This window comes from Bombyx mori, chromosome 11, assembly GCF_030269925.1.
Source record: "Bombyx mori chromosome 11, ASM3026992v2".
NCBI classification, from domain to species: domain Eukaryota; kingdom Metazoa; phylum Arthropoda; class Insecta; order Lepidoptera; family Bombycidae; genus Bombyx; species Bombyx mori.
In genome coordinates this window covers 51,497-70,209 of record NC_085117.1, presented here as the reverse complement: position 1 = coordinate 70,209, position 18,713 = coordinate 51,497, and the positions used below count along the sequence as shown (strand labels likewise).

Sequence of the window (18,713 nt, the reverse complement as noted above, 5' to 3'; positions counted from 1 at the left end):
CACCACTCGCCATGGGAGCACAGTTCAGTTCTATTACTCGGAGCCGCTATACCACAGTCCGTAGAATGAATTCCTCAATTCTCGGAATATCATCTCTACGCGGGATGGTAATAGAGCAACAAGACTAGTGTCGATAGTGGTAGTTCCTCACGCGTGAGGTTGGGTCTGTCCGTCGGGCGGCGCGTGCGTGTGCGTCCGGTACAGATGCGGGGGCGCGTGCGTGTGTGCGTGCTCGTAGAACGACTCCCGGCACGGCGCCAGCGACCCGCCGCACTCCCTGGACACAGACCAGGTGACACGTTACGAAGCTGCGGTTAAAGCTTTGGGGACGAGAGGTCCTGGCGCGAACAGTCCTTGATAGCTTCGATGCTGCTGAAGGTTCGGCCTCTCTGCTATACGTGGAAGGAGACAGAGTAGGCGAGCCCAAGTCCAGAGTAAATTGGAGTCGTTGTGGCCTAAAGGACAAGACGTCTGGTCCATTCGTATCTAGCGATGCAACGGTGTTTGAATCCCGCAGACGGGTACCAATTTTTCTAATGAAATACGTGCTTAGCGATTGACTTCCACGGGGAAGGAATAGCATCGTGTAATAAAAATCTAACCCGCAAAATTATAATTTGTATAATTACTGGTGGTAGGACCTCTTGTGAGTCCGCACGGGTAGGTGCCACCGCCCTGCCTATTTCTGCCGTGAAGCAGTAATGCGTTTCGGCTTAGAGTGGGGAAGAACTTAGAACTCATATCTCAAGGTGGGTGACGCCATTTACCTAATAGATGTCTCTAGGCTTCGTTAGCCACTTAACACCAGGCGGTCTGTGAGTTTGTTCACTCAACTAGCCCAGTACAACTATATTCGTATCCTGTATAGCGTGATATTCCCGCGGCAAGTCCTGTGCGGGCCCGGCGCGGCGCCGCGCGACTTGTAAGGATGTTATTTCCGGTTCCTGCGGCGCGCCGGCTCCCTGATTCGGTTTTCGTTCGTACAAATTGCCAATGTCGTTGTTGTTCAAATGGATTTCCTTAACTCGATGTCTCGGGGCGCCGCCGCGCACGAGCTGTCTCTTGACTTGTGTCGGGCGCGTGCGTCTATGGGTCACACGCGGTCGTCCGGGGTCAATATATCGTAGACACTCGTGTATACACCGGTATCGTGTGGCATTATCCATGACAATGTTTGAAGTTGCAAGTGGGAATACATTCGATGATTCTAATCTATGGAAGGCTGGTGCAATACGGCCAAGCGAAGCTGAAACAATCTCATATTGGAAATGTTCATTTGCCATCTTTCTTAAGCTGACGGCACTTTATGTACAATGTTATGATGAAACTTGGAGGGGGAAGAGGTCGACCGAAAAATATATGAATGGAGTGTGTGAATGAGAGAGAGGAGTGAGTGTTGAGATTACGGCTCATAGAGGAGAATGGAAGAGAAAATTTCGCTGTGTGGACCCCACCTAGTGGGATAAGGCGGAGATAGAGAAGAAGAAAAAGGTTTTTAATATAGTGCATAGGGACATTACACCGCGCGCGAGGCTCGACTGGACACAGAGACCGGAAACAGTCGCGCGCTGGGCGGGCTGGTGAAGTGGATCGCTCCATACAGACTGTGGGCGCTGACCTGTACTGGTAGTGGAGGCTCCAGGGGAGCGCGTGGGGTTGCTGCGACATGCTTCAGGGCCCGCGCGCCGCCGTCATCCCGCCGACCCACCCTCACCACCGGACCCGCACTCTCAGCAAGTCTGCAGATATGCTGTTCTGTAGCGGATTACATACAACAGTTATATCATGTGCAGTTGACTAGCAGATATATAGACACTTTGGGTTCGTTATAAGTGAAGTCGTCTCAACGTGACGATCTCATCAGCGCAGGTCTCATTGTACCCAGACCATGTGTGCACTATTATTTGTATTTATTACATAAGTAGATCGTATAAAATACATCAGATCATAAGTCGTGTCCAGTTAAAAAATTACCGGGAATGATTTGTTTAAGCTGTTTTTTTTTTGTTATTAGATTACCACAACTATTTTCTATTTGGGTTAGGAGTTTAAGTTCCATCTGTTATTTAGATTAGACAAATTATCTTAAATTATGCATCGCCAATGGAATTACGTGTTCGGAGTCACTAAAAATATAACAAAAGGCTTACAGTGAATCGACTCTATCAAAAACACGTGCTTATTAGTCGTAAAAAGCGGTCGAGATGTGATGGAAGACTTGCCTCGCCGCGGTAAGCCGTCAACGTCTGCAACTGAAGTTAACATTACAAAAGTGAAGGAAATAGTCACTGAAAATACTCATTCTAGTTTGAGAGAGATAGTCGCCGAACTTTCTGTAGGTATCTCACAAGTCGATCATCGAAACATGTGTCCACTCGGCTAGTCCCAAAAGACCTGAATGTTTCCAAACACTCAATCGCATTAGAGTCGCTGAGGACACAGTTCTGCTAGAACTAGTCATGACGCGCGTTGCTACTGGTGACCAGACGTGGGTCTACCAGTGACCAACTGAACCGAATCTGAAAAAACCGCGCTAAAGTCGACCAAAATTCAAAGTCCGGTTGATTGGTTCCTTTGACTATCACAAACGCTAAATAAAAAATATTACTTGAGCGTTATGCCGCGTGTAAGAGAGCAAAGTCGATAAAAAGACCAGATTTGTGGAAAGAAATTTCTTGGATTTTGTAGCCCGTTATCTTTGAAGTGCCTCCGCACAGGGCCGTCTTTATGAACGAGTTTTGGACCAAAAACTCAACAGATTCATTCGGGCAACCATATTATTCACTAGATGTAAAATGACCCCTAAACCACCACTTCACGACACACGGTCTCATGTGACATGCCCCCGACCGCGCTCCGCCGGTGAGAGCGCGCTACCAGAACTAATTTATCGCAAAATTTAGACACTTTATTAAAATAAAAACAATCTCCAAATAAACTGTTTTTAACATCATCTCATGATCCGCGACGCGTCGCCGCGGCGGGGCCACGCTAACGTAACTTGTTAGTTTAAAAGAGAGAGTCTGTGAGTGACTTCCAATCTGTTCCCGAGGAGACATCTCGCACATCAAAGCGAACTGATTGACGGGCGCTCTGCCCCCCGCGCCCCCGCCCCCCGAGACAACGACTCATTAATTACAACGATCGGAACAAGGAGTACATTCCTACCACGAGCCGGTGACGGTGGCGACATTTACGTTGTAGATGTCTATGGGCTCCAGTAACAACTTAACATCAAGTGGGCCGTGAGCTCGTCCAACTAAATAATAATAATAATAATAATATAGCCTTTTATTCAGACCTCTTAGTACAATGAATTTTTAAACCTATGTAAAAAAAACTAGCATTAAAATCAAAGGCAAAGGCCTCCTCCAACCTTTTCCATTCCTTTCTTTCTTGAGCCACTCTGTTCCACGTGACTCCTGCCACTTGTCTAACGTCTTTGTCCCACCTTTTCTGTGGTCGGCCTCTTTTCCTTTTGCCTTCCCTTGGGTACCACCATGTCACTCTTTTGCTCCATTTATCGTGTCCTCTTACCAGGTGACCAGCCCATCGCCATTTGAGTCTTTTGATTTTGCTTATTATATCGGTAGTTTTTGTTTTGATTCTAATGATGATTTTTTTTACTCTGTCGGACTTTTTAATGCTTAGCATACTCCCACTCGTCCCACTACCTAAGTAATAAAAATAAAAACAATCCATGGCGTTGTCTATGGTCGGCGACCGCTTTACATCGACTAGACCGTGGCTCGTCCACTCAACTCAGATAAAAAAAATGCAAATATCAATCAACGTCAAATGATTTTGTTCGTTTGAAAGTTTTCTCTCATTGTAAGACGAACCACCCTAATGCAGTTTAGCGTGAGCCGGCGCGGCGCGGTCCCCGGGCTCATATCCGCTCGACACCGCCGCCGCTTCCGACACGTAATTTAGTTATAAAGTCAATGACGGCGTAAAATATTCAATATTCATTTGTCGGCTGCGTGGGAGGTGTCCGCGGTCTACACCGCTACCCTACCTATTCATGTTTCCTTCAATTAGGATCTTCAACATTCATTGGACACGTATTAAGAATGCGCGCTATTTATTAACACTTCACATCGCATAGAAGTTCAATTATAAGTTATTCGTCGCCTTTATGTATTTATTTTTCTATTTAACACGAGGAATCACGTCCAGTTACATTGTTTCCTTTTCCGCACAATGGCGCGGTTTCACAAATGCCATTACTAGTGTTAGAACTCGTTTTTTTTTAAATTTACAAAATCCCCTCGTTCCCGCCAAAAAACATAACCTAATTGTTGAAACTATGACAGGACTGTCTTACTGGCGCTGCTTCTACCAGCCGCACAGTGCTCCACTTAACTCCAGCGCAGCGGCTCCGGCTCCTCGCAGGGCTACAGCTGGTGTCGCAGATGCTAGCACCAGCCAACGTGTAGAAGAGGCTATCTAACCAAACATCCCACTTTTCGGTCGACAATATTCAAGTTTAATTTATAACGCGCGACGCAGAGATAAACAAAACCAGTTACATTTTTCAAAAGTTTTCTTGTGTTACCAAGATCCATGTATGAGTACCTATTGGGCGCAAATCGCCATTATTGGCAATAATTAATATGATTTATAGTTTGGTTTATTCTATGTCGTTATATATTTGTTATAATGGTATGAAGTAGGTATTTATATATTAATACATGAAGCAAAAACTTTTACCCCTTCTTACGAAAATTGCGCAGACGAAGGAGTATGAAATTTCCCACACTTATAGAGAATATAGAGAAGGAGTGCAGAAAGATATTTTTTTATAAAATTATGCTTAAAAATACCTTAAATAATAAAAAAAGACATTACACACACTAGCATGTATTTGTCATTCCTTTTTTTTTATTGCTTAGATGGGTGGACGATCTCACAGCCCATCTGGTGTTAAGTGGTTACTGGAGCCCATAGACATCTACAACGTAAATGCGCCACACACCTTGAGATATAAGTTCTAAGGTCTCAGTATAGTTACAACGGCTGCCCCACCCTTCAAACCGAAACGCATTACTGCTTCACGGCAGAAATAGGCAGGGCGGTGGTACCCACCCGCGCGGACTCACAAGAGGTCCTACGACCAGTAATTACGCAAATTATAATTTTGCGGGTTTGATTTTTATTACACGATGTTATTCCTTCACCGTGGAAATCAATCGTGAACATTTGTTGAGTACGTATTTCGAGATTCAAACACCGGTGCATCGCTCAACACGAATGCACCGGACGTCTTAACCGTTAGGCCACGACGACTTTAAAATTTTCCTTATTATTTATTGTCAAACTTTTAATGTTGTTTGGAGTCTATTCTTTTTATTAAGGGAATTTATGACCTGGTAACTAAAACTTTTAGGCCATGTCTTATTTTAATTTATGTTCGTATTTTTATGAAAAATGATAATATGGAGTGAAATGAAATGAAGATGATTAATTTGAGACAGTAATCAACTGGGATGAAATTAAATGAGATGAGTTGAGATGATATGGAATGAAAGATAATCTCAGTAAAATGGTGGTCATTTACTGAGATTTTTTCAGTGGACTTTTGGAGGATCCCGAGAAGTTACGTTCAGCGGCTTTGTTTTATTTTCCCACTTTTGTGCACTTTCACAGATACTAAACAGTTAACAAACCACCGTTATTACACATTTAAGTCTGAAGAAACACTAATTAGACAAAATAAAACAAATCACACAACTTCACTTCTTGCGTTCCCGCCAAAAAGTACCCGTTTAAAGTCTGTGGTCAATTTGAGAATAAATTAAATATTGTTTGTCATTATCAATATTTGTCTAAAGTATAGTCTTGGCGAAATCTATGATTATAGAAGTATATTAGTATTTGTTAATAGAATTATAACGTTTAAAGTTATAATTTCAATTAATTATAGTCTTATAGAATTTCGACTACTGGGCGACCACTAGTTTTAATGTTATGCAAATCACATTGTTGGCGCCATCTATTATTAGGCTGTATAATAATTTTACTTTAATTTGTTCAAAGTACATAATTTATGTAAAATAAATTCATGTCAGAGTCATGTAAGAATCACTAAAATATTTATTGTAAATATTATGCAACATTTTATTAATTGTTTCGCAGTAATTTCATTTGTTTGTATATTTGGAAGTTGTAGTTGCTATAACCATCACAAAAAGGATTAATTGTTTAAAAACTAGGACGTGGTTTTTTGTAATAATCAAATAATGTTAACGTTTCATAGAATTTTATTGTATTTTTATTGTAATAGGTCTCATGTGTAAAAACCTATCATCCGTATATAGTAGGCACTAGCGGAAGTGTACCAGCGGTTTCCAATGCCGCAGAGACTTTGACCTTATCTTGAGGTCGGCCAAAAGGTTCCAGTAATCACCTATATCGAGGGCTCAGAGCTCGCCGCCGTCTTAATGAGAATAATAATAATAAAATCAGCCACAAGCCGCACCATTTTGTAGTTTCACATTGATACATTTCACTGTACCTGGGCGTTACCCTGGATGCATCGATGACATTCCGCCCGCATATAAAATCAGTCCGTGACCGTGCCGCGTTTATTCTCGGTAGACTCTACCCCATGATCTGTAAGCGGAGTAAAATGTCCCTTCGGAACAAGGTGACACTTTACAAAACTTGCATAAGGCCCGTCATGACTTACGCGAGTGTGGTGTTCGCTCACGCGGCCCGCACACACATAGACACCCTCCAATCCCTACAATCCCGCTTTTGCAGGTTAGCTGTCGGGGCTCCGTGGTTCGTGAGGAACGTTGACCTACACGACGACCTGGGCCTCGAATCAATTCGGAAATACATGAAGTCAGCGTCGGAACGATACTTCGATAAGGCTATGCGTCATGATAATCGCCTTATCGTTGCCGCCGCTGACTACTCCCCGAATCCTGATCATGCAGGAGCCAGTCACCGTCGACGCCCTAGACACGTCCTTACGGATCCATCAGATCCAATAACCTTCGCATTAGATGCCTTCAGCTCTAATACTAGGGGCAGGCTTAGGGACCCCGGTAACCGTACTCGTCGAACTCGACAAAGAGGTCGACGTGCAACCTAACCCATGCATCAGCCCGCTGAGTTTCTCGCCGGATCTTCTCAGCGGGTCGCGATTCCGATCCGGTAGTAGATTCATTCGCGAAACAATTGCTCTTGAGTTGTTAGGTCTCCTTCGGAGGCGCTCGGGCAGTTGTTAGCAAATCCCACCCCTCTTGGCTGAGCCTTTGCTCGCCCACCTGTCCTGGTGAAACTGGAAAGGCCTTCGGGCCACCAGTAAACTTTCAATCATAAAAAAAAAAAAAAAAAAAAACATTTCACTGTTGACGCATAATATCATTAAAATGTCGCACAGCTAGGGGGCATGATCCGGAACGTGATTTATTTTGAATATCCTTCATTGTTTTGATATAATAACGTTTTTTTTCACAAAAAAGAAATCAGCAAGGCACCTTTATATTGCACGATTGTTGCCAATAGATATTAATAATAATTGTAATTCCGTGCACGCTCGCCCGAGGCGCGGATAATGCTAACAAATTGAATGAAAACCAAATTTGCTGCCTCGACGTACAAATACAAATGTTTTCCAATCGGACGGATTTGAGTTTTGTGTTGCGATCGATTCAAATTGAAAGTTTAGGAGATATTAGTTATTTGTAGTATTAGTTATTTGTATCTGGATGGACGATAGTTCGTAGTAATTCTGATTCCTCGTGCCTTAACACTGATTCCGAGGAGTATCATGTATCCCAGTGGCTCTGTCTCCGCGCCTGCACCGCGCACCTTACCGCGCGCTGTGGCTTGTGAAGTCACTATCTCAACGACAATTGCATCACAACCGCCTGTTATTTGTTGCTTGTATTGTGATGGTGTCATGTTAGACCGTCACCAGGACCCTCGCGGTCTATTTAATTCAATTTGAATTGTCAGAAATCTTCAGAGAGTCTTGTTTAAAAATTGATTAGTTTCCTAGAGCCGCCATTTACATGCAGACTTTTATTGAGTGAGAAAAAATACATGCATATCAATCACATAAAAGCGATCCACGTGAATGAATATAATGTTCAACTAATATTATTCATAAGTCTCTGCTTTTTTTGTGTTTGTTATATTTGACATTATTGTTAAATGAAAATCAACAGTGGCTCAGATGAAATTAATAAAGCGCCTGGCCGTATTCGTTAGCCAAGTTCTCCCAGTGAGCAGTCCGCGGCGCAGGCGTGTGTTTGGTTGTATCTCGTAAGCCCGTGGACATCAAGCATTGTCGTGGTGCAATGCAGCGCGGGTCCCTCCGTACAGTCGAGTGGGGTCGCGGCGCGGGGCGGGGCTCATCGCATTAGTTTAACATTAACAAACAGCACAACACTTGTACATAAATTATAATACTTTCTATGCGTCATTTATATTCCCGGCCGCGCCTCCCGGGGGCGACGGAGTGACGTTTTTACCTGTCACGTCACAGATTAGAATAACAATACCGTTGAGTGAGTGTGATTCTTTCGCGAATCAAATTTGGGGTGCGCGGAATTACGCGGCCTTCTTCTTCTTGTAGCTACGAGCTGTTTGGAGCACCCGGGCTCCGCCAGCCTCCCGCCCGGCCGGGCTCCGGTTCCGATTCATTTCCGAACACGGGAAGTAAACAACAAGGGGCCGCGGCGCCGCCAACATCGCGATATTAAACTCTTTATTATTCCGGAAACACACAACGTTGCAATACGCCGGCAGCTTCCGGTTCCGGCCTCTCTCCTCCCGATCAATACTCCACACGAGGCGGCGGCGTGCTGCTAGTTCAGCGGACTGACGAACCGAAGCACGTCATCTCTTGTCCAGATAAAAATTCTCATTTTCGATACCTAGATGATCTTCTGATGACAGGACGATGCCGGCAATACGTGTCGCGTGACACATGACTAACTCCTCCGAACCCTGTACCGCAGTACAACGAGGCGGCTCCAGGGAGAGTACTGAGCACGCAGCCGCTCGACCCATTGTTCTACTTGACAAACTAGTGACAAACAAACTATTGTGACGGCTGAGCTAAATGTATTAGTTAGCGAAGTAACGCGAGGGAAGCATTGTGTCCCGCCGCCCTCATTAGTTAATTGAGTGGGAGCCCGCTGCGACGTCACTCGGACCTCACGTGACACGGCGCGCTGACCCCGACCCTCTGTACTGTTAGCAGCGGGGACCAGGTCGGGCGGCGGTGGTCGGGAAGGGTTGGCGCTACAGGTGGGCGGCCGAGGGACCACTGTCCCGCCGCCGCCAAGCGATACCAATCAAACACACATTATAATTAGCGTAATTATATCAATTTGTGGTCGCCCTGTAGTCCAAATTCGACTACAACTCATTGAAATTATATGTTTCAACATTATTATAGTTCTATTGTCAAAGACTGTACTTCTGTAATCACAGATTTCACCAAGACTACACTATAGACAAATAATATTTAATCTATTCTCAATTAGACCATAGACTTTAAAAAATAACAAAAGCTTGACAATAAACAAAGAGCAGATATGCGTGTGTATGTAGTGTGCGTAATGTTTTTTTTAATTGATTTAATGTTTTTTTTGTGCATAATTAAAAAGACTATTAGCATTCTGCACTCCTTCTCTATATTCTCTATAAGTGTGAGAAATTTCACCATCCTCCGTCCGCGCAATTTTCGTAAAAAGGGATACAAAGCTTTTTTTTCAGATATTAATATAATTATAGATTAATGTGGCACGCCTAGCCTCTGTGCCCGCACGGATGGGTGCAATAGATCTGCCTATTTCTGCCACTAAACAATTGACATTGAGGCCTCACATCTCAAGGCGAGCGAGTCAAACAATAAAACAATAAATCTAATCCTGCGTATTCCAATAAATAAAACTAAATGCAATAATTAAAAATAACTCCCTATTGAAATGAATGTATCGACAGTGTGTATATGTCCCGGGGCCGCACCGCGCCGCGCCCCGCCGCGCTCGTCGCCCGCACTAAGCGCACTGTATCACAACAGATTAATAAATAAAACAAGCACATTGTTTGCTCGGGCGCTGAGAGCTGGTAACACCCAACAGTAGGGTTGCCAGTCGTCGGAATAATTAAACACTGATCGCTCAATTTGCCTTTACGTATTTTTGATGTTGGAGGCGGAGTCCGTCTGTCCGCAGACCAGAGCTTACAGCCCTCCAACCACAGGCTAATATCATCGTTCTATAGACGGTAGTGTTCAGATAGATTGACATAGCTATTGTCAGAGGTAGAACACACAATTTACATTCTCGACTGAGACGATATCGGGTTGTCGCGAGCGGAGCCGGCGGCCGCAGCTAGTGTCCGCGCCCCCCGCCCCCGCCCCGCGCCCGCCCCGCGCCGCCCCGAGGGACCGTCTCGTAATGGATCCCCTGAATTATTAAGTCAAATACGTCAACACGGCGGCGCGCCCTCCCAGTGCTGTAGTTGGTTGGTCGAACGAGCTCGCTGTTCGTCTGATGCTTAGTGACGCCGCGCCCTGCACCAGACGCTGCTGATTCTCTGTTTCCGTCATTACAACTACGTTACAATCTCGCCATCAGCAGACCGCTGTCATGTGACTGTCACTTGTCAGTATTTGAACTATTGTAGTGATTCACTCGCGGATGTACCTACAATAGTTATAATGCGCGAATATGTAACAACCACTCAAGTTGAGAAGGCTTACTTCTTTATTAATAATCAATGTTTATTTTCTTTTCTTTTTTATATGTACTTATTTGTAATTTAATTATGACTTAAACGTGTTCTGAATGTATGGACTATAGTTATCTGATAAATAAATGAATTGTTATTGTTATTGTCACATTCACCGCGCATTCAATAGTTGATGTCAACAAACCGTCGAGCTGCACTACTAATGTACCCGACGCCGGCATTGTCATGGTTAATAGCTCGTTCACAGTCGGGCAACTCAGAAACAAGTTCTGACCCTTTAATCCGCGGCGCCGTGGCCCCGGGGCCCCTCGCTCGGGAATCACTCGCCAGTTAAATATAAACGGAATGTAAATATTAAGCTAAGCTATTAACCGTTCAACCCTTCATTAGGGGCGCGCCGCGCTCCTTTACATAATTAATATCCTGATCCGCCGGCCACTTCGCTGCGGCCCGGGGGCGCGCCGCGTTGTGTTACAGCCTCCACTAGATACGTACTGATTTATTTCTATAGTTGCCAACTCGAACAAAAGGTTTTTATTGTTTAGAGGCGCGGTCGAGCTGACGACCCGCTTGGTGTTGAGTGGCTACCGGAGCCTATGGACAATAACAACGTGGACGTCCCACCGATCTCCATGCATGAGTTCTAAGGCATATAGTCCAGTAGTTAGCCCCGCCCTGTTCCGCGGCAGGAGTGCGCGGGGTGGTGGTCCCTACCCGCGTGGACTCAGACGACTACGCTACCAGACATCCACCACCGTTTAATAAGATTATTAAACGTCGCCTTCATGTTGACAATAAAACTGGTAATAAATCAATGTGAGGCTTGTCGCAGTCCATGGACAACTGGCGGCGACGACATAGCAAGGACACAGCAGAAGCGCAGACCCCTCGCTCGCCCACGGACACAAGCAGACTCTTCGGAAGTCGCTAGAACATTTCGACATTTACAACTACTCTGGTTTAATTGTTTATTGTTCAATCAAAATGGCCTGATGTAATTATTGATACTAAAATGTAATGTTTTAATGATTTCCTGTTATTGATTATACATAATTGCATAGGTTTAGAGTCACGTCTACTGACACTGTTGCACTGCCCATGACACTGGGCAGGTAGGTATATGTTTTTTTTTAATTATTTCGGCCGTGAAGCAGTAATGTGTTTCGGTTTGAGGGGGGGGAGCCGTTGTAACTATACTGAGGTCTTAGAACTTAGTCTTATATTTCTTAAGGTAGGTGGCGGCATTTACGTTGTAGATGTCTATGGGCTCCAGTAGCCACTTAAAACCAGGTGGGCTGCGAGCTCGTCCGCCCATCTAAGCAATAAATATAAAAAATATAACTTTTTGTACTAAGCCCTGCTAACAAACAATTGCCCGTTGTTGTATAAACATTACTTAATTAAAATACAACTCATCTCCGGTTTGTACACGAGACGAACTCAATCACCAGCGTGTCGCGTGTCGACAGTCACTATATCAGACGTATTGTCATGCTACAAACATTGTCAATCATTTGTTTCTCCGTCTACAAGAATGTAGTTATAGCAATTCTAAGGTCGGCTTCGTAATCTATATAAAAACTATGTGTTTGTTCAAATCAGTTTGGACGGTATTAATAATTGGATAGTTTATTGTTAAGCGCGCGTTGTCTGGAATATGTCGGTAGCGCGATACAGACATGTGTCGATGGGCTTGTGTTCTGTGGCAGCCGTCGGCACTGCGCCGCGGCGTGAGACGCGCTCTCGGTGGTGCTTGAGGTCGTCTCAATCGCGCTCTGTCTGTATTGTGCAGTGAGACACGCGCGTGTCAGCTCCGTGACGCGCTCCCCGCCCCCCGCACCCCCTCGCTCGCTTCCCCCGGGTGTCAGTCAGCGACTTTAAGATCGTTTAAAGATACAATAGTTCGATATCTGCCGCAGCGGGGCGCCACCTGCGACCTCAAGCGTCACCGGCAGGCGGCGAGCACCACACGGCCGCGCCCCGCGGGACTGTCCCGCCGGCTGCAGAGGGCCTTCAGTTGAGTATTCGTGATCGTCGGAAGTGATAAAGTGAGAATAACAAACACGCCTCGGAACAGTACCGGTAGCATTCGTTACCTCGGCAGCGGCGCGCGGGAACCGAACGAGATACTTTATCAATGAAATAAAATTAGAAAAAATCCAAAAAACCTCCTGATCATGGTGTCACTAGCTCCGCGCCCCCCGCCGCGCCCGCCCGGCCCAGCACCGCTACTTGATGTAGCTGCCGTACTTGAAACATTACAAAAGTGAACTTTATACACCAAGACATAGAGTACGTGGAGTCCGGATGCGAGCGCACGTTAATGTTTGTCTCCTCGCTGAAGACGATTTCCACAAGTTAAAATGATTACATTTGAAAAGATTGGCTGTCGGCTGTCGGCGCGGCGGCGGTGCGCGCGGCTCGCGGGGTCGGCCCGGGCGGGCGCCGTCACTTGACTGACAATCTATGCTGGCGTCTCGCTTCCGTTGGTCACAAAATGGTAACCCTTCGAGCGCGAGCCGTCGATAGATCGACTCTCTGTTATTGCGTATAAAGTGCGGAGCGTCAGTATACCGACTGTTGACTTGTTGAGTTTGATTATAGATATGTATGTGTTAGCGCGCGCACGTGTAACATCTATGTTAATATTATAAGAGGAAAGATTTATTTGTTTGTTTGTATATATTGAATAGACTCTGAAACTACTGAACCGATTTGTAAAGTCCATTCACTGTTGGGAAGCTGCACAATCCCCGGGTGACATGGGCTATTTATTAATATACTTTCAAAATAATTAGGGATCCTTACTAAAACTCCAATAATGTAACCCAACATGTGAACAAATTACCTAAAATATTGTGTAAATATTGTTTTACGCCGTGTTGTGCGCCGCGAAAATATTGATGATAGAATAAAATAATGTAGGTACCTACTATGACTTTGTAGAACACATCATTATTTACAAAATGTATCGCGACAGCTTATGTTTAACTATTATATCGAGGGGTTTAAACGACATTTTTGCACCTTTACAGGAGAGCATTTAAAGTTTAAAATTTGGCAAAAATATCTTAACAAAAAAACTTCTTCAGCTGTTTGAATGGAGTAAACTGAATTGAAGTTCAATTATAAACATCGAACTGTTGATACTAATGTCAAATAAAAGGCACCTTTAATTACAAAAATAACTGTCGCTTAACAATATATATATATATTTAATATATATATTTATAGAAATATCGCTTAAACCAAATAGCCTTTCGACCTCTCGATATGTAGATATGCCACAATAAATGTTCTTTTATTTAAAAAAATAACCCAACTTCAATTATTATGATTCACAGGGAAACACTGACTCAATAAATTCTATAGCATTTGTTGCACAAAAAAATCATTAAAATTAAAATAATAGTTCATTAAAATAATAATTCAAACTTTCTTTATAATTTTCCTTTTGGGTAGCCTGACGCAAAAAAACTTTTGTGTGCGTATGATAATTGTAAATTTTGAAATTTTCTATACTAATATTATAAAGAGGAAAGATTTGTTTGTTTGTTTGTTTCGAATAGGCTCCGAAACTACTGGACCGATTTGAAAAAATCTTTTTCCATTAGAAGCCGACATTGTCCCTGATGAACATAGGCTACTTTTTTTTTATTTATTTTTTTTGGTTTCATGTGTGTTTTAATGTTTCCGAAGCGAAGCGAGGGCGGGTCGCTAGTTGTCAAATACTCGAGCGACGCCGGGCCGGGCGGGGCGCCATTTTTATTAATAAGGTAATATCATTTCTAAATAATCCAAAGCCCGCTGAGTTTCTCGCCGGATCTTCTCAGTGGGTCACGTTTCCGTCCCGGTGGTAGATTCTGCGAAGCATTGCTCGTACTAGGACTAGTTTTAGCATATTCTCTCAGGTCGAGCCCGTGAGGTCACTTGCCCGTCCGCGCGTGGCTGGAATAGCCTTGTGCCGGCTCGTGTCAACGTCAAGTCAGTCCAATGGAGTCCGGCCGGCCCTCGGACACATACACAAACAATAATTATCCGTTCGTTTTTTTTCTTTTTCTTTTGTTTTTTTATCGACCTAAGCTGATAGCCTCGAGAGGCTATTTTAGCGTAACCTTAACTAGTGGGTGAGCTCACGGGGCTCAAACCTGACGACGTTGCGAACACGAACCCTAGCAAGAGCCGTGCTTCGCAGAATCTACCATCGGATCGAAAACGCGACCCACTGAGAAGATCCGGCGAGAAACTCAGTGGACTGTGTCTGGAAGTTAATTTACTCGTCGAGCCCTTCGTCGCAAGCGACGGGTTCGACGAGGACGGTGACCGATGCTTGAGGTACCTAAGAGCACCGTCAGTGGATCGGGGTGGAACTCGATGAAACAGCATTACACGTTACAACAAGACACAAGCCCGGGACACACTGCGGCCCGGGGACCGCACCGCTGTCGCTGGGTGAGCTGTTTCACGGTCCATTATACAGGAGGAAGACAGTCAGAGAGTGGGAACATCATCTGCCGCCATCGTCATTATCTATCGATCCAAAACGGAGTAAGCTCTTATCATTATGTAGAATGATCAAGAAGAGCCTTGCTCAAGATGACGACTCAAGCTTAGAAAGTCCTGCGATGGGCCACTGCGTCTTTGAACTTCGAATGTTGCATTGAACACGAGGGAACTTCTTGTAGCCCTCCTACTTGTTAACGAAGTGCTCCTTCAGGTCGAGGCGTGTGCTCACGGGGGCTCATTAGCAGTGCAGGGATTCAGGGAATGGAAGTTGGAACTCGATCACCGGGAGTGACCCCTCGGCTGCAGCACGAGGTCGTTGAACTTCCAGTCAACTCCTCGCCACTCCGCTGAGATGTCATTGTAGGAAGATCTTCCACCGAGCGGGTGATACTGCTCGGTAGACCGACGGTCCGAATGTTGTTGTTCGGAACTTGTATATATGCAAGCTTATCTTGAAAATGTCGTAAGCGAGATTCAGGCATCTGTCAATTATCTTGCGTTCTGTGATGGCTACCGCCACATCATTTACTGTGGTGCTGTTTCATCCTCCTTTACTTACATGTCATTCCAACTCACTTCCTTCACAGAGCGGCAGGAGATGTAGGGTCGCGAGCCCCGCACCCCGCACCCCCTCCCTGCGCTATAGTCGCAGCCACCGGAGATAAGTGCCTCAGCGTGCCCTTCCATACAGCTCAAATGTACTACTTTGAAGTCGTCGTGGCCTAGAGGATAAGACAACCGATGCATTCATATCTAGCGATGCACCGGTGTTCGAATCCCGCAGGCGGGTACCAATCTTTCTAATCAAATACGTACTTAACGAATGTTCACAATTGACTTCCACGGTGAAGGAATAACATCGTGTAATAAAAGTGAAACCCGCAAAATTATAGTTTGCGTAATTACTGGTGGTAGGACCTCTTGTGAGTCTGCACGGGTAGCTACCAGCACCCTGCCTAATCCTAGGGTGAAGCAGCCGTTGTATTGTTACAACAGATACCTTAGAACTCTTGTCTCGAGGTGCGACATGACCCGACCGGAGCCGGCCGCACAGACTGACGTCACACTACCACCGAGCCACTGAGTGTCTGCGGCACGGGGCACCGGATGAGACGCGGACGCGAAGGACGTTAGCAGGCTCCGTCGCGTCTGGTCTATTGAGTCTAGTTCAAGTGTGCTACACGTCTGTTATTGCATTTCCTTGAAACAATGCCGATGGAGGCATAAATACTTTGTAAAGTAAAGTGTTCCTACCGTCCCGTTGTACTCCCGGTGACGTGGCTACCGTCAGCTACTCGTTGGAGTGGCCCGGCGCCTCACCCGGGGGACACCCGCGGGCGGCGCGTACTTCGCACACGGATATGGTTTTATCTTCTGCTGCTGCACGAAGCCCGTCCACGCCCAGCCTCCACTGACTTTCCCTCCACCCTCCCCACTCTGCGGTGAGCCCGCGCGGCCGGGGCGCCCTCCGCGGCACAGCGAGCTGATGCCTCTTACCTTTGTACTTTAATGGAACCGCATTTTCTTATGTTTCACTGAATTTTATATCACACCTTTCGTTAGGATCATTATAATTGTAATAAATTAGTGTTCCGTGGGGACGTCGCGAGTCGGGACATAATTATAACTACTTGTGGGAACTCGAAGCGACGGGTATAGTAATATGAAGTTGATAGAAGAGGGATGAAGCAGTTAGAATACTCTATCAGGTAAATTCGTTCCGTGTTCCGTTTTTCTGCTCTACCTATTCGCTGCAAGCTTAGAGGGCTGTTTCGTGGCCGCGGCGTGGACCGGCATGTGAGCCCCCGGGTTCAACCTCAGTGGATTTGCTATCACTAGCTTTTCTTAACATATAGTTACACACACACTCACTCACTCCCGCTCCGGCAGTTGGCGATAGTCTCAATAGAGAAAATCATTTGTCGTCGAGAATATCTATCTATATATATAAAAATGAATTGCTGTTCGTCAGTCTCGCTAAAACTCGAAAACGGCTGGACCGATTTGGCTAATTTTGGTCTTGAATTATTTGTGGAAGTCCAGAGAAAGTTGTCCAGAGAAAATATGAAAATGTTCGGAATTAAATAAAAATAACAATTTTGTTTTTCCTTTGATGTGTCCCCCGTCGGACGGATTCCTTTTGTTTGTTTTAAGTTTATTTTATACATTATCCATTGAGGCACTACGAAGTCTGCCGGGTCAGCTAGTTTGAAATAAAAGATAATAGAAAATACCGATCATTTCTAATTGAGTTGAGTGGAGTCTGGACAGCTCCAAGCAGTGGTGGGTCCTCGTGCCGGCCCTGCTCGTGTTATCATCGGCACTACGACTGTGTACAACTGTTGATAACATTTTATCAATTTGACATTAAAGTCGACCTCATTGTCACAATGCAACCACACAACATGGTGGGTCATGGCGCGTCACACCGTCACACCGTCACGTCGTCACGGCGTCACGTCTTGTGATGATGTTATTGTAGTTAGCGATTCCATGACAAATATTTAAAACTAATAATTGTAATTTTAACTGTTTATATGTCACAGGAATTTAGAAAAAACTAGTGGTCACCCGGTAGCCGAAATTCGATTATAAAATTAATTGAAATTATAAGTTTATACATTATTAGGGTTCCATTGTCACAGACTATTTATTATACCTACTTCTATAATCACAGATTTCGCCAAGGCTACTACACTTTAGACAAATATTAATAAAGACATACAATATTAATGTATTTTCAATATGACCACAGACTTTTAAAACTTTTTTTTATTGATTTAATGTTGCTTTTGCCCGCGACTTCGTCCGCGTGGAATAGTTACCTTGGCATAACACTAAATTTTACCCGCGACTTCATTTACGTAGAAAGTGAAAATATTTTTGAATAATAGACAATGTTAAGGAGTTAGTTAAGGTACCAAAATCATGCTTTTTAAAGCGACTTCAAAAGAGGAAGTTATCAACTCGACCATAATATTTTATCTAGGTATGTATGTTCACCGATTTCTCGAGAATGCTTGAACCGATTCTGATAATTCCTTTTTTTTTGTTCGAAAGGGTAGACTTCCCGAATGGTCCTGTTTACATCAAGATCTGGGATCTTGGAGAAATCTAGAAAAATCTATAATTGTCAAAGCCTATCTTAAAGTGATTTGGGTGTTTCAATGTTGTAATGAATAACGTATTTATTTGGATAGGGATTAATATATCTAACACTGAAAGAATTTTTCAAATCGGACCAGGAGTTCCTGAGATTAGCGCGTTCAAACAAACAAACTCTTCAGCTTTATAATATTAGTATAGATTTAAAAAAATATTAATATTCTGCACTCCTTCTCTATATTCTCGATAAGTGTGGGAAATTTCATACTCCTCCATCGGCGCGATTTTCGTAAGAAGGTGTACACTGTGCTTCACGTATTAATATATAGATAGTACCGCGATATTCGGAGTATCTTGGACAACAGAGCGTCCGATAGTAA

The 18,713-nt window shown here is 44.4% G+C and overlaps 1 protein-coding gene across 7 annotated transcripts in view; it reads right to left on the bottom strand.

The window, feature by feature from the left end:
* Positions 1-18,713, bottom strand: part of LOC101735723 (ETV5-related protein Ets96B) — a 32,345-nt gene that overhangs the window by 7,493 nt on the left and 6,139 nt on the right. For 5 of the 7 annotated variants that reach the window (XM_062670880.1, XM_062670876.1, XM_021348993.3 and 2 more), the window contains 2 exons: positions 1,619-1,755; positions 152-277 (listed from right to left, as the gene is read on the bottom strand). In XM_062670880.1, coding sequence (XP_062526864.1) covers positions 152-277; positions 1,619-1,668 — 176 coding nt within the window. In that variant the 5' untranslated portion in view covers positions 1,669-1,755. The remainder of the gene's footprint in view (positions 1-151; positions 278-1,618; positions 1,756-18,713) is intronic. The other 2 variants (XM_062670878.1, XM_062670879.1) reach the window with 1 other exon arrangement.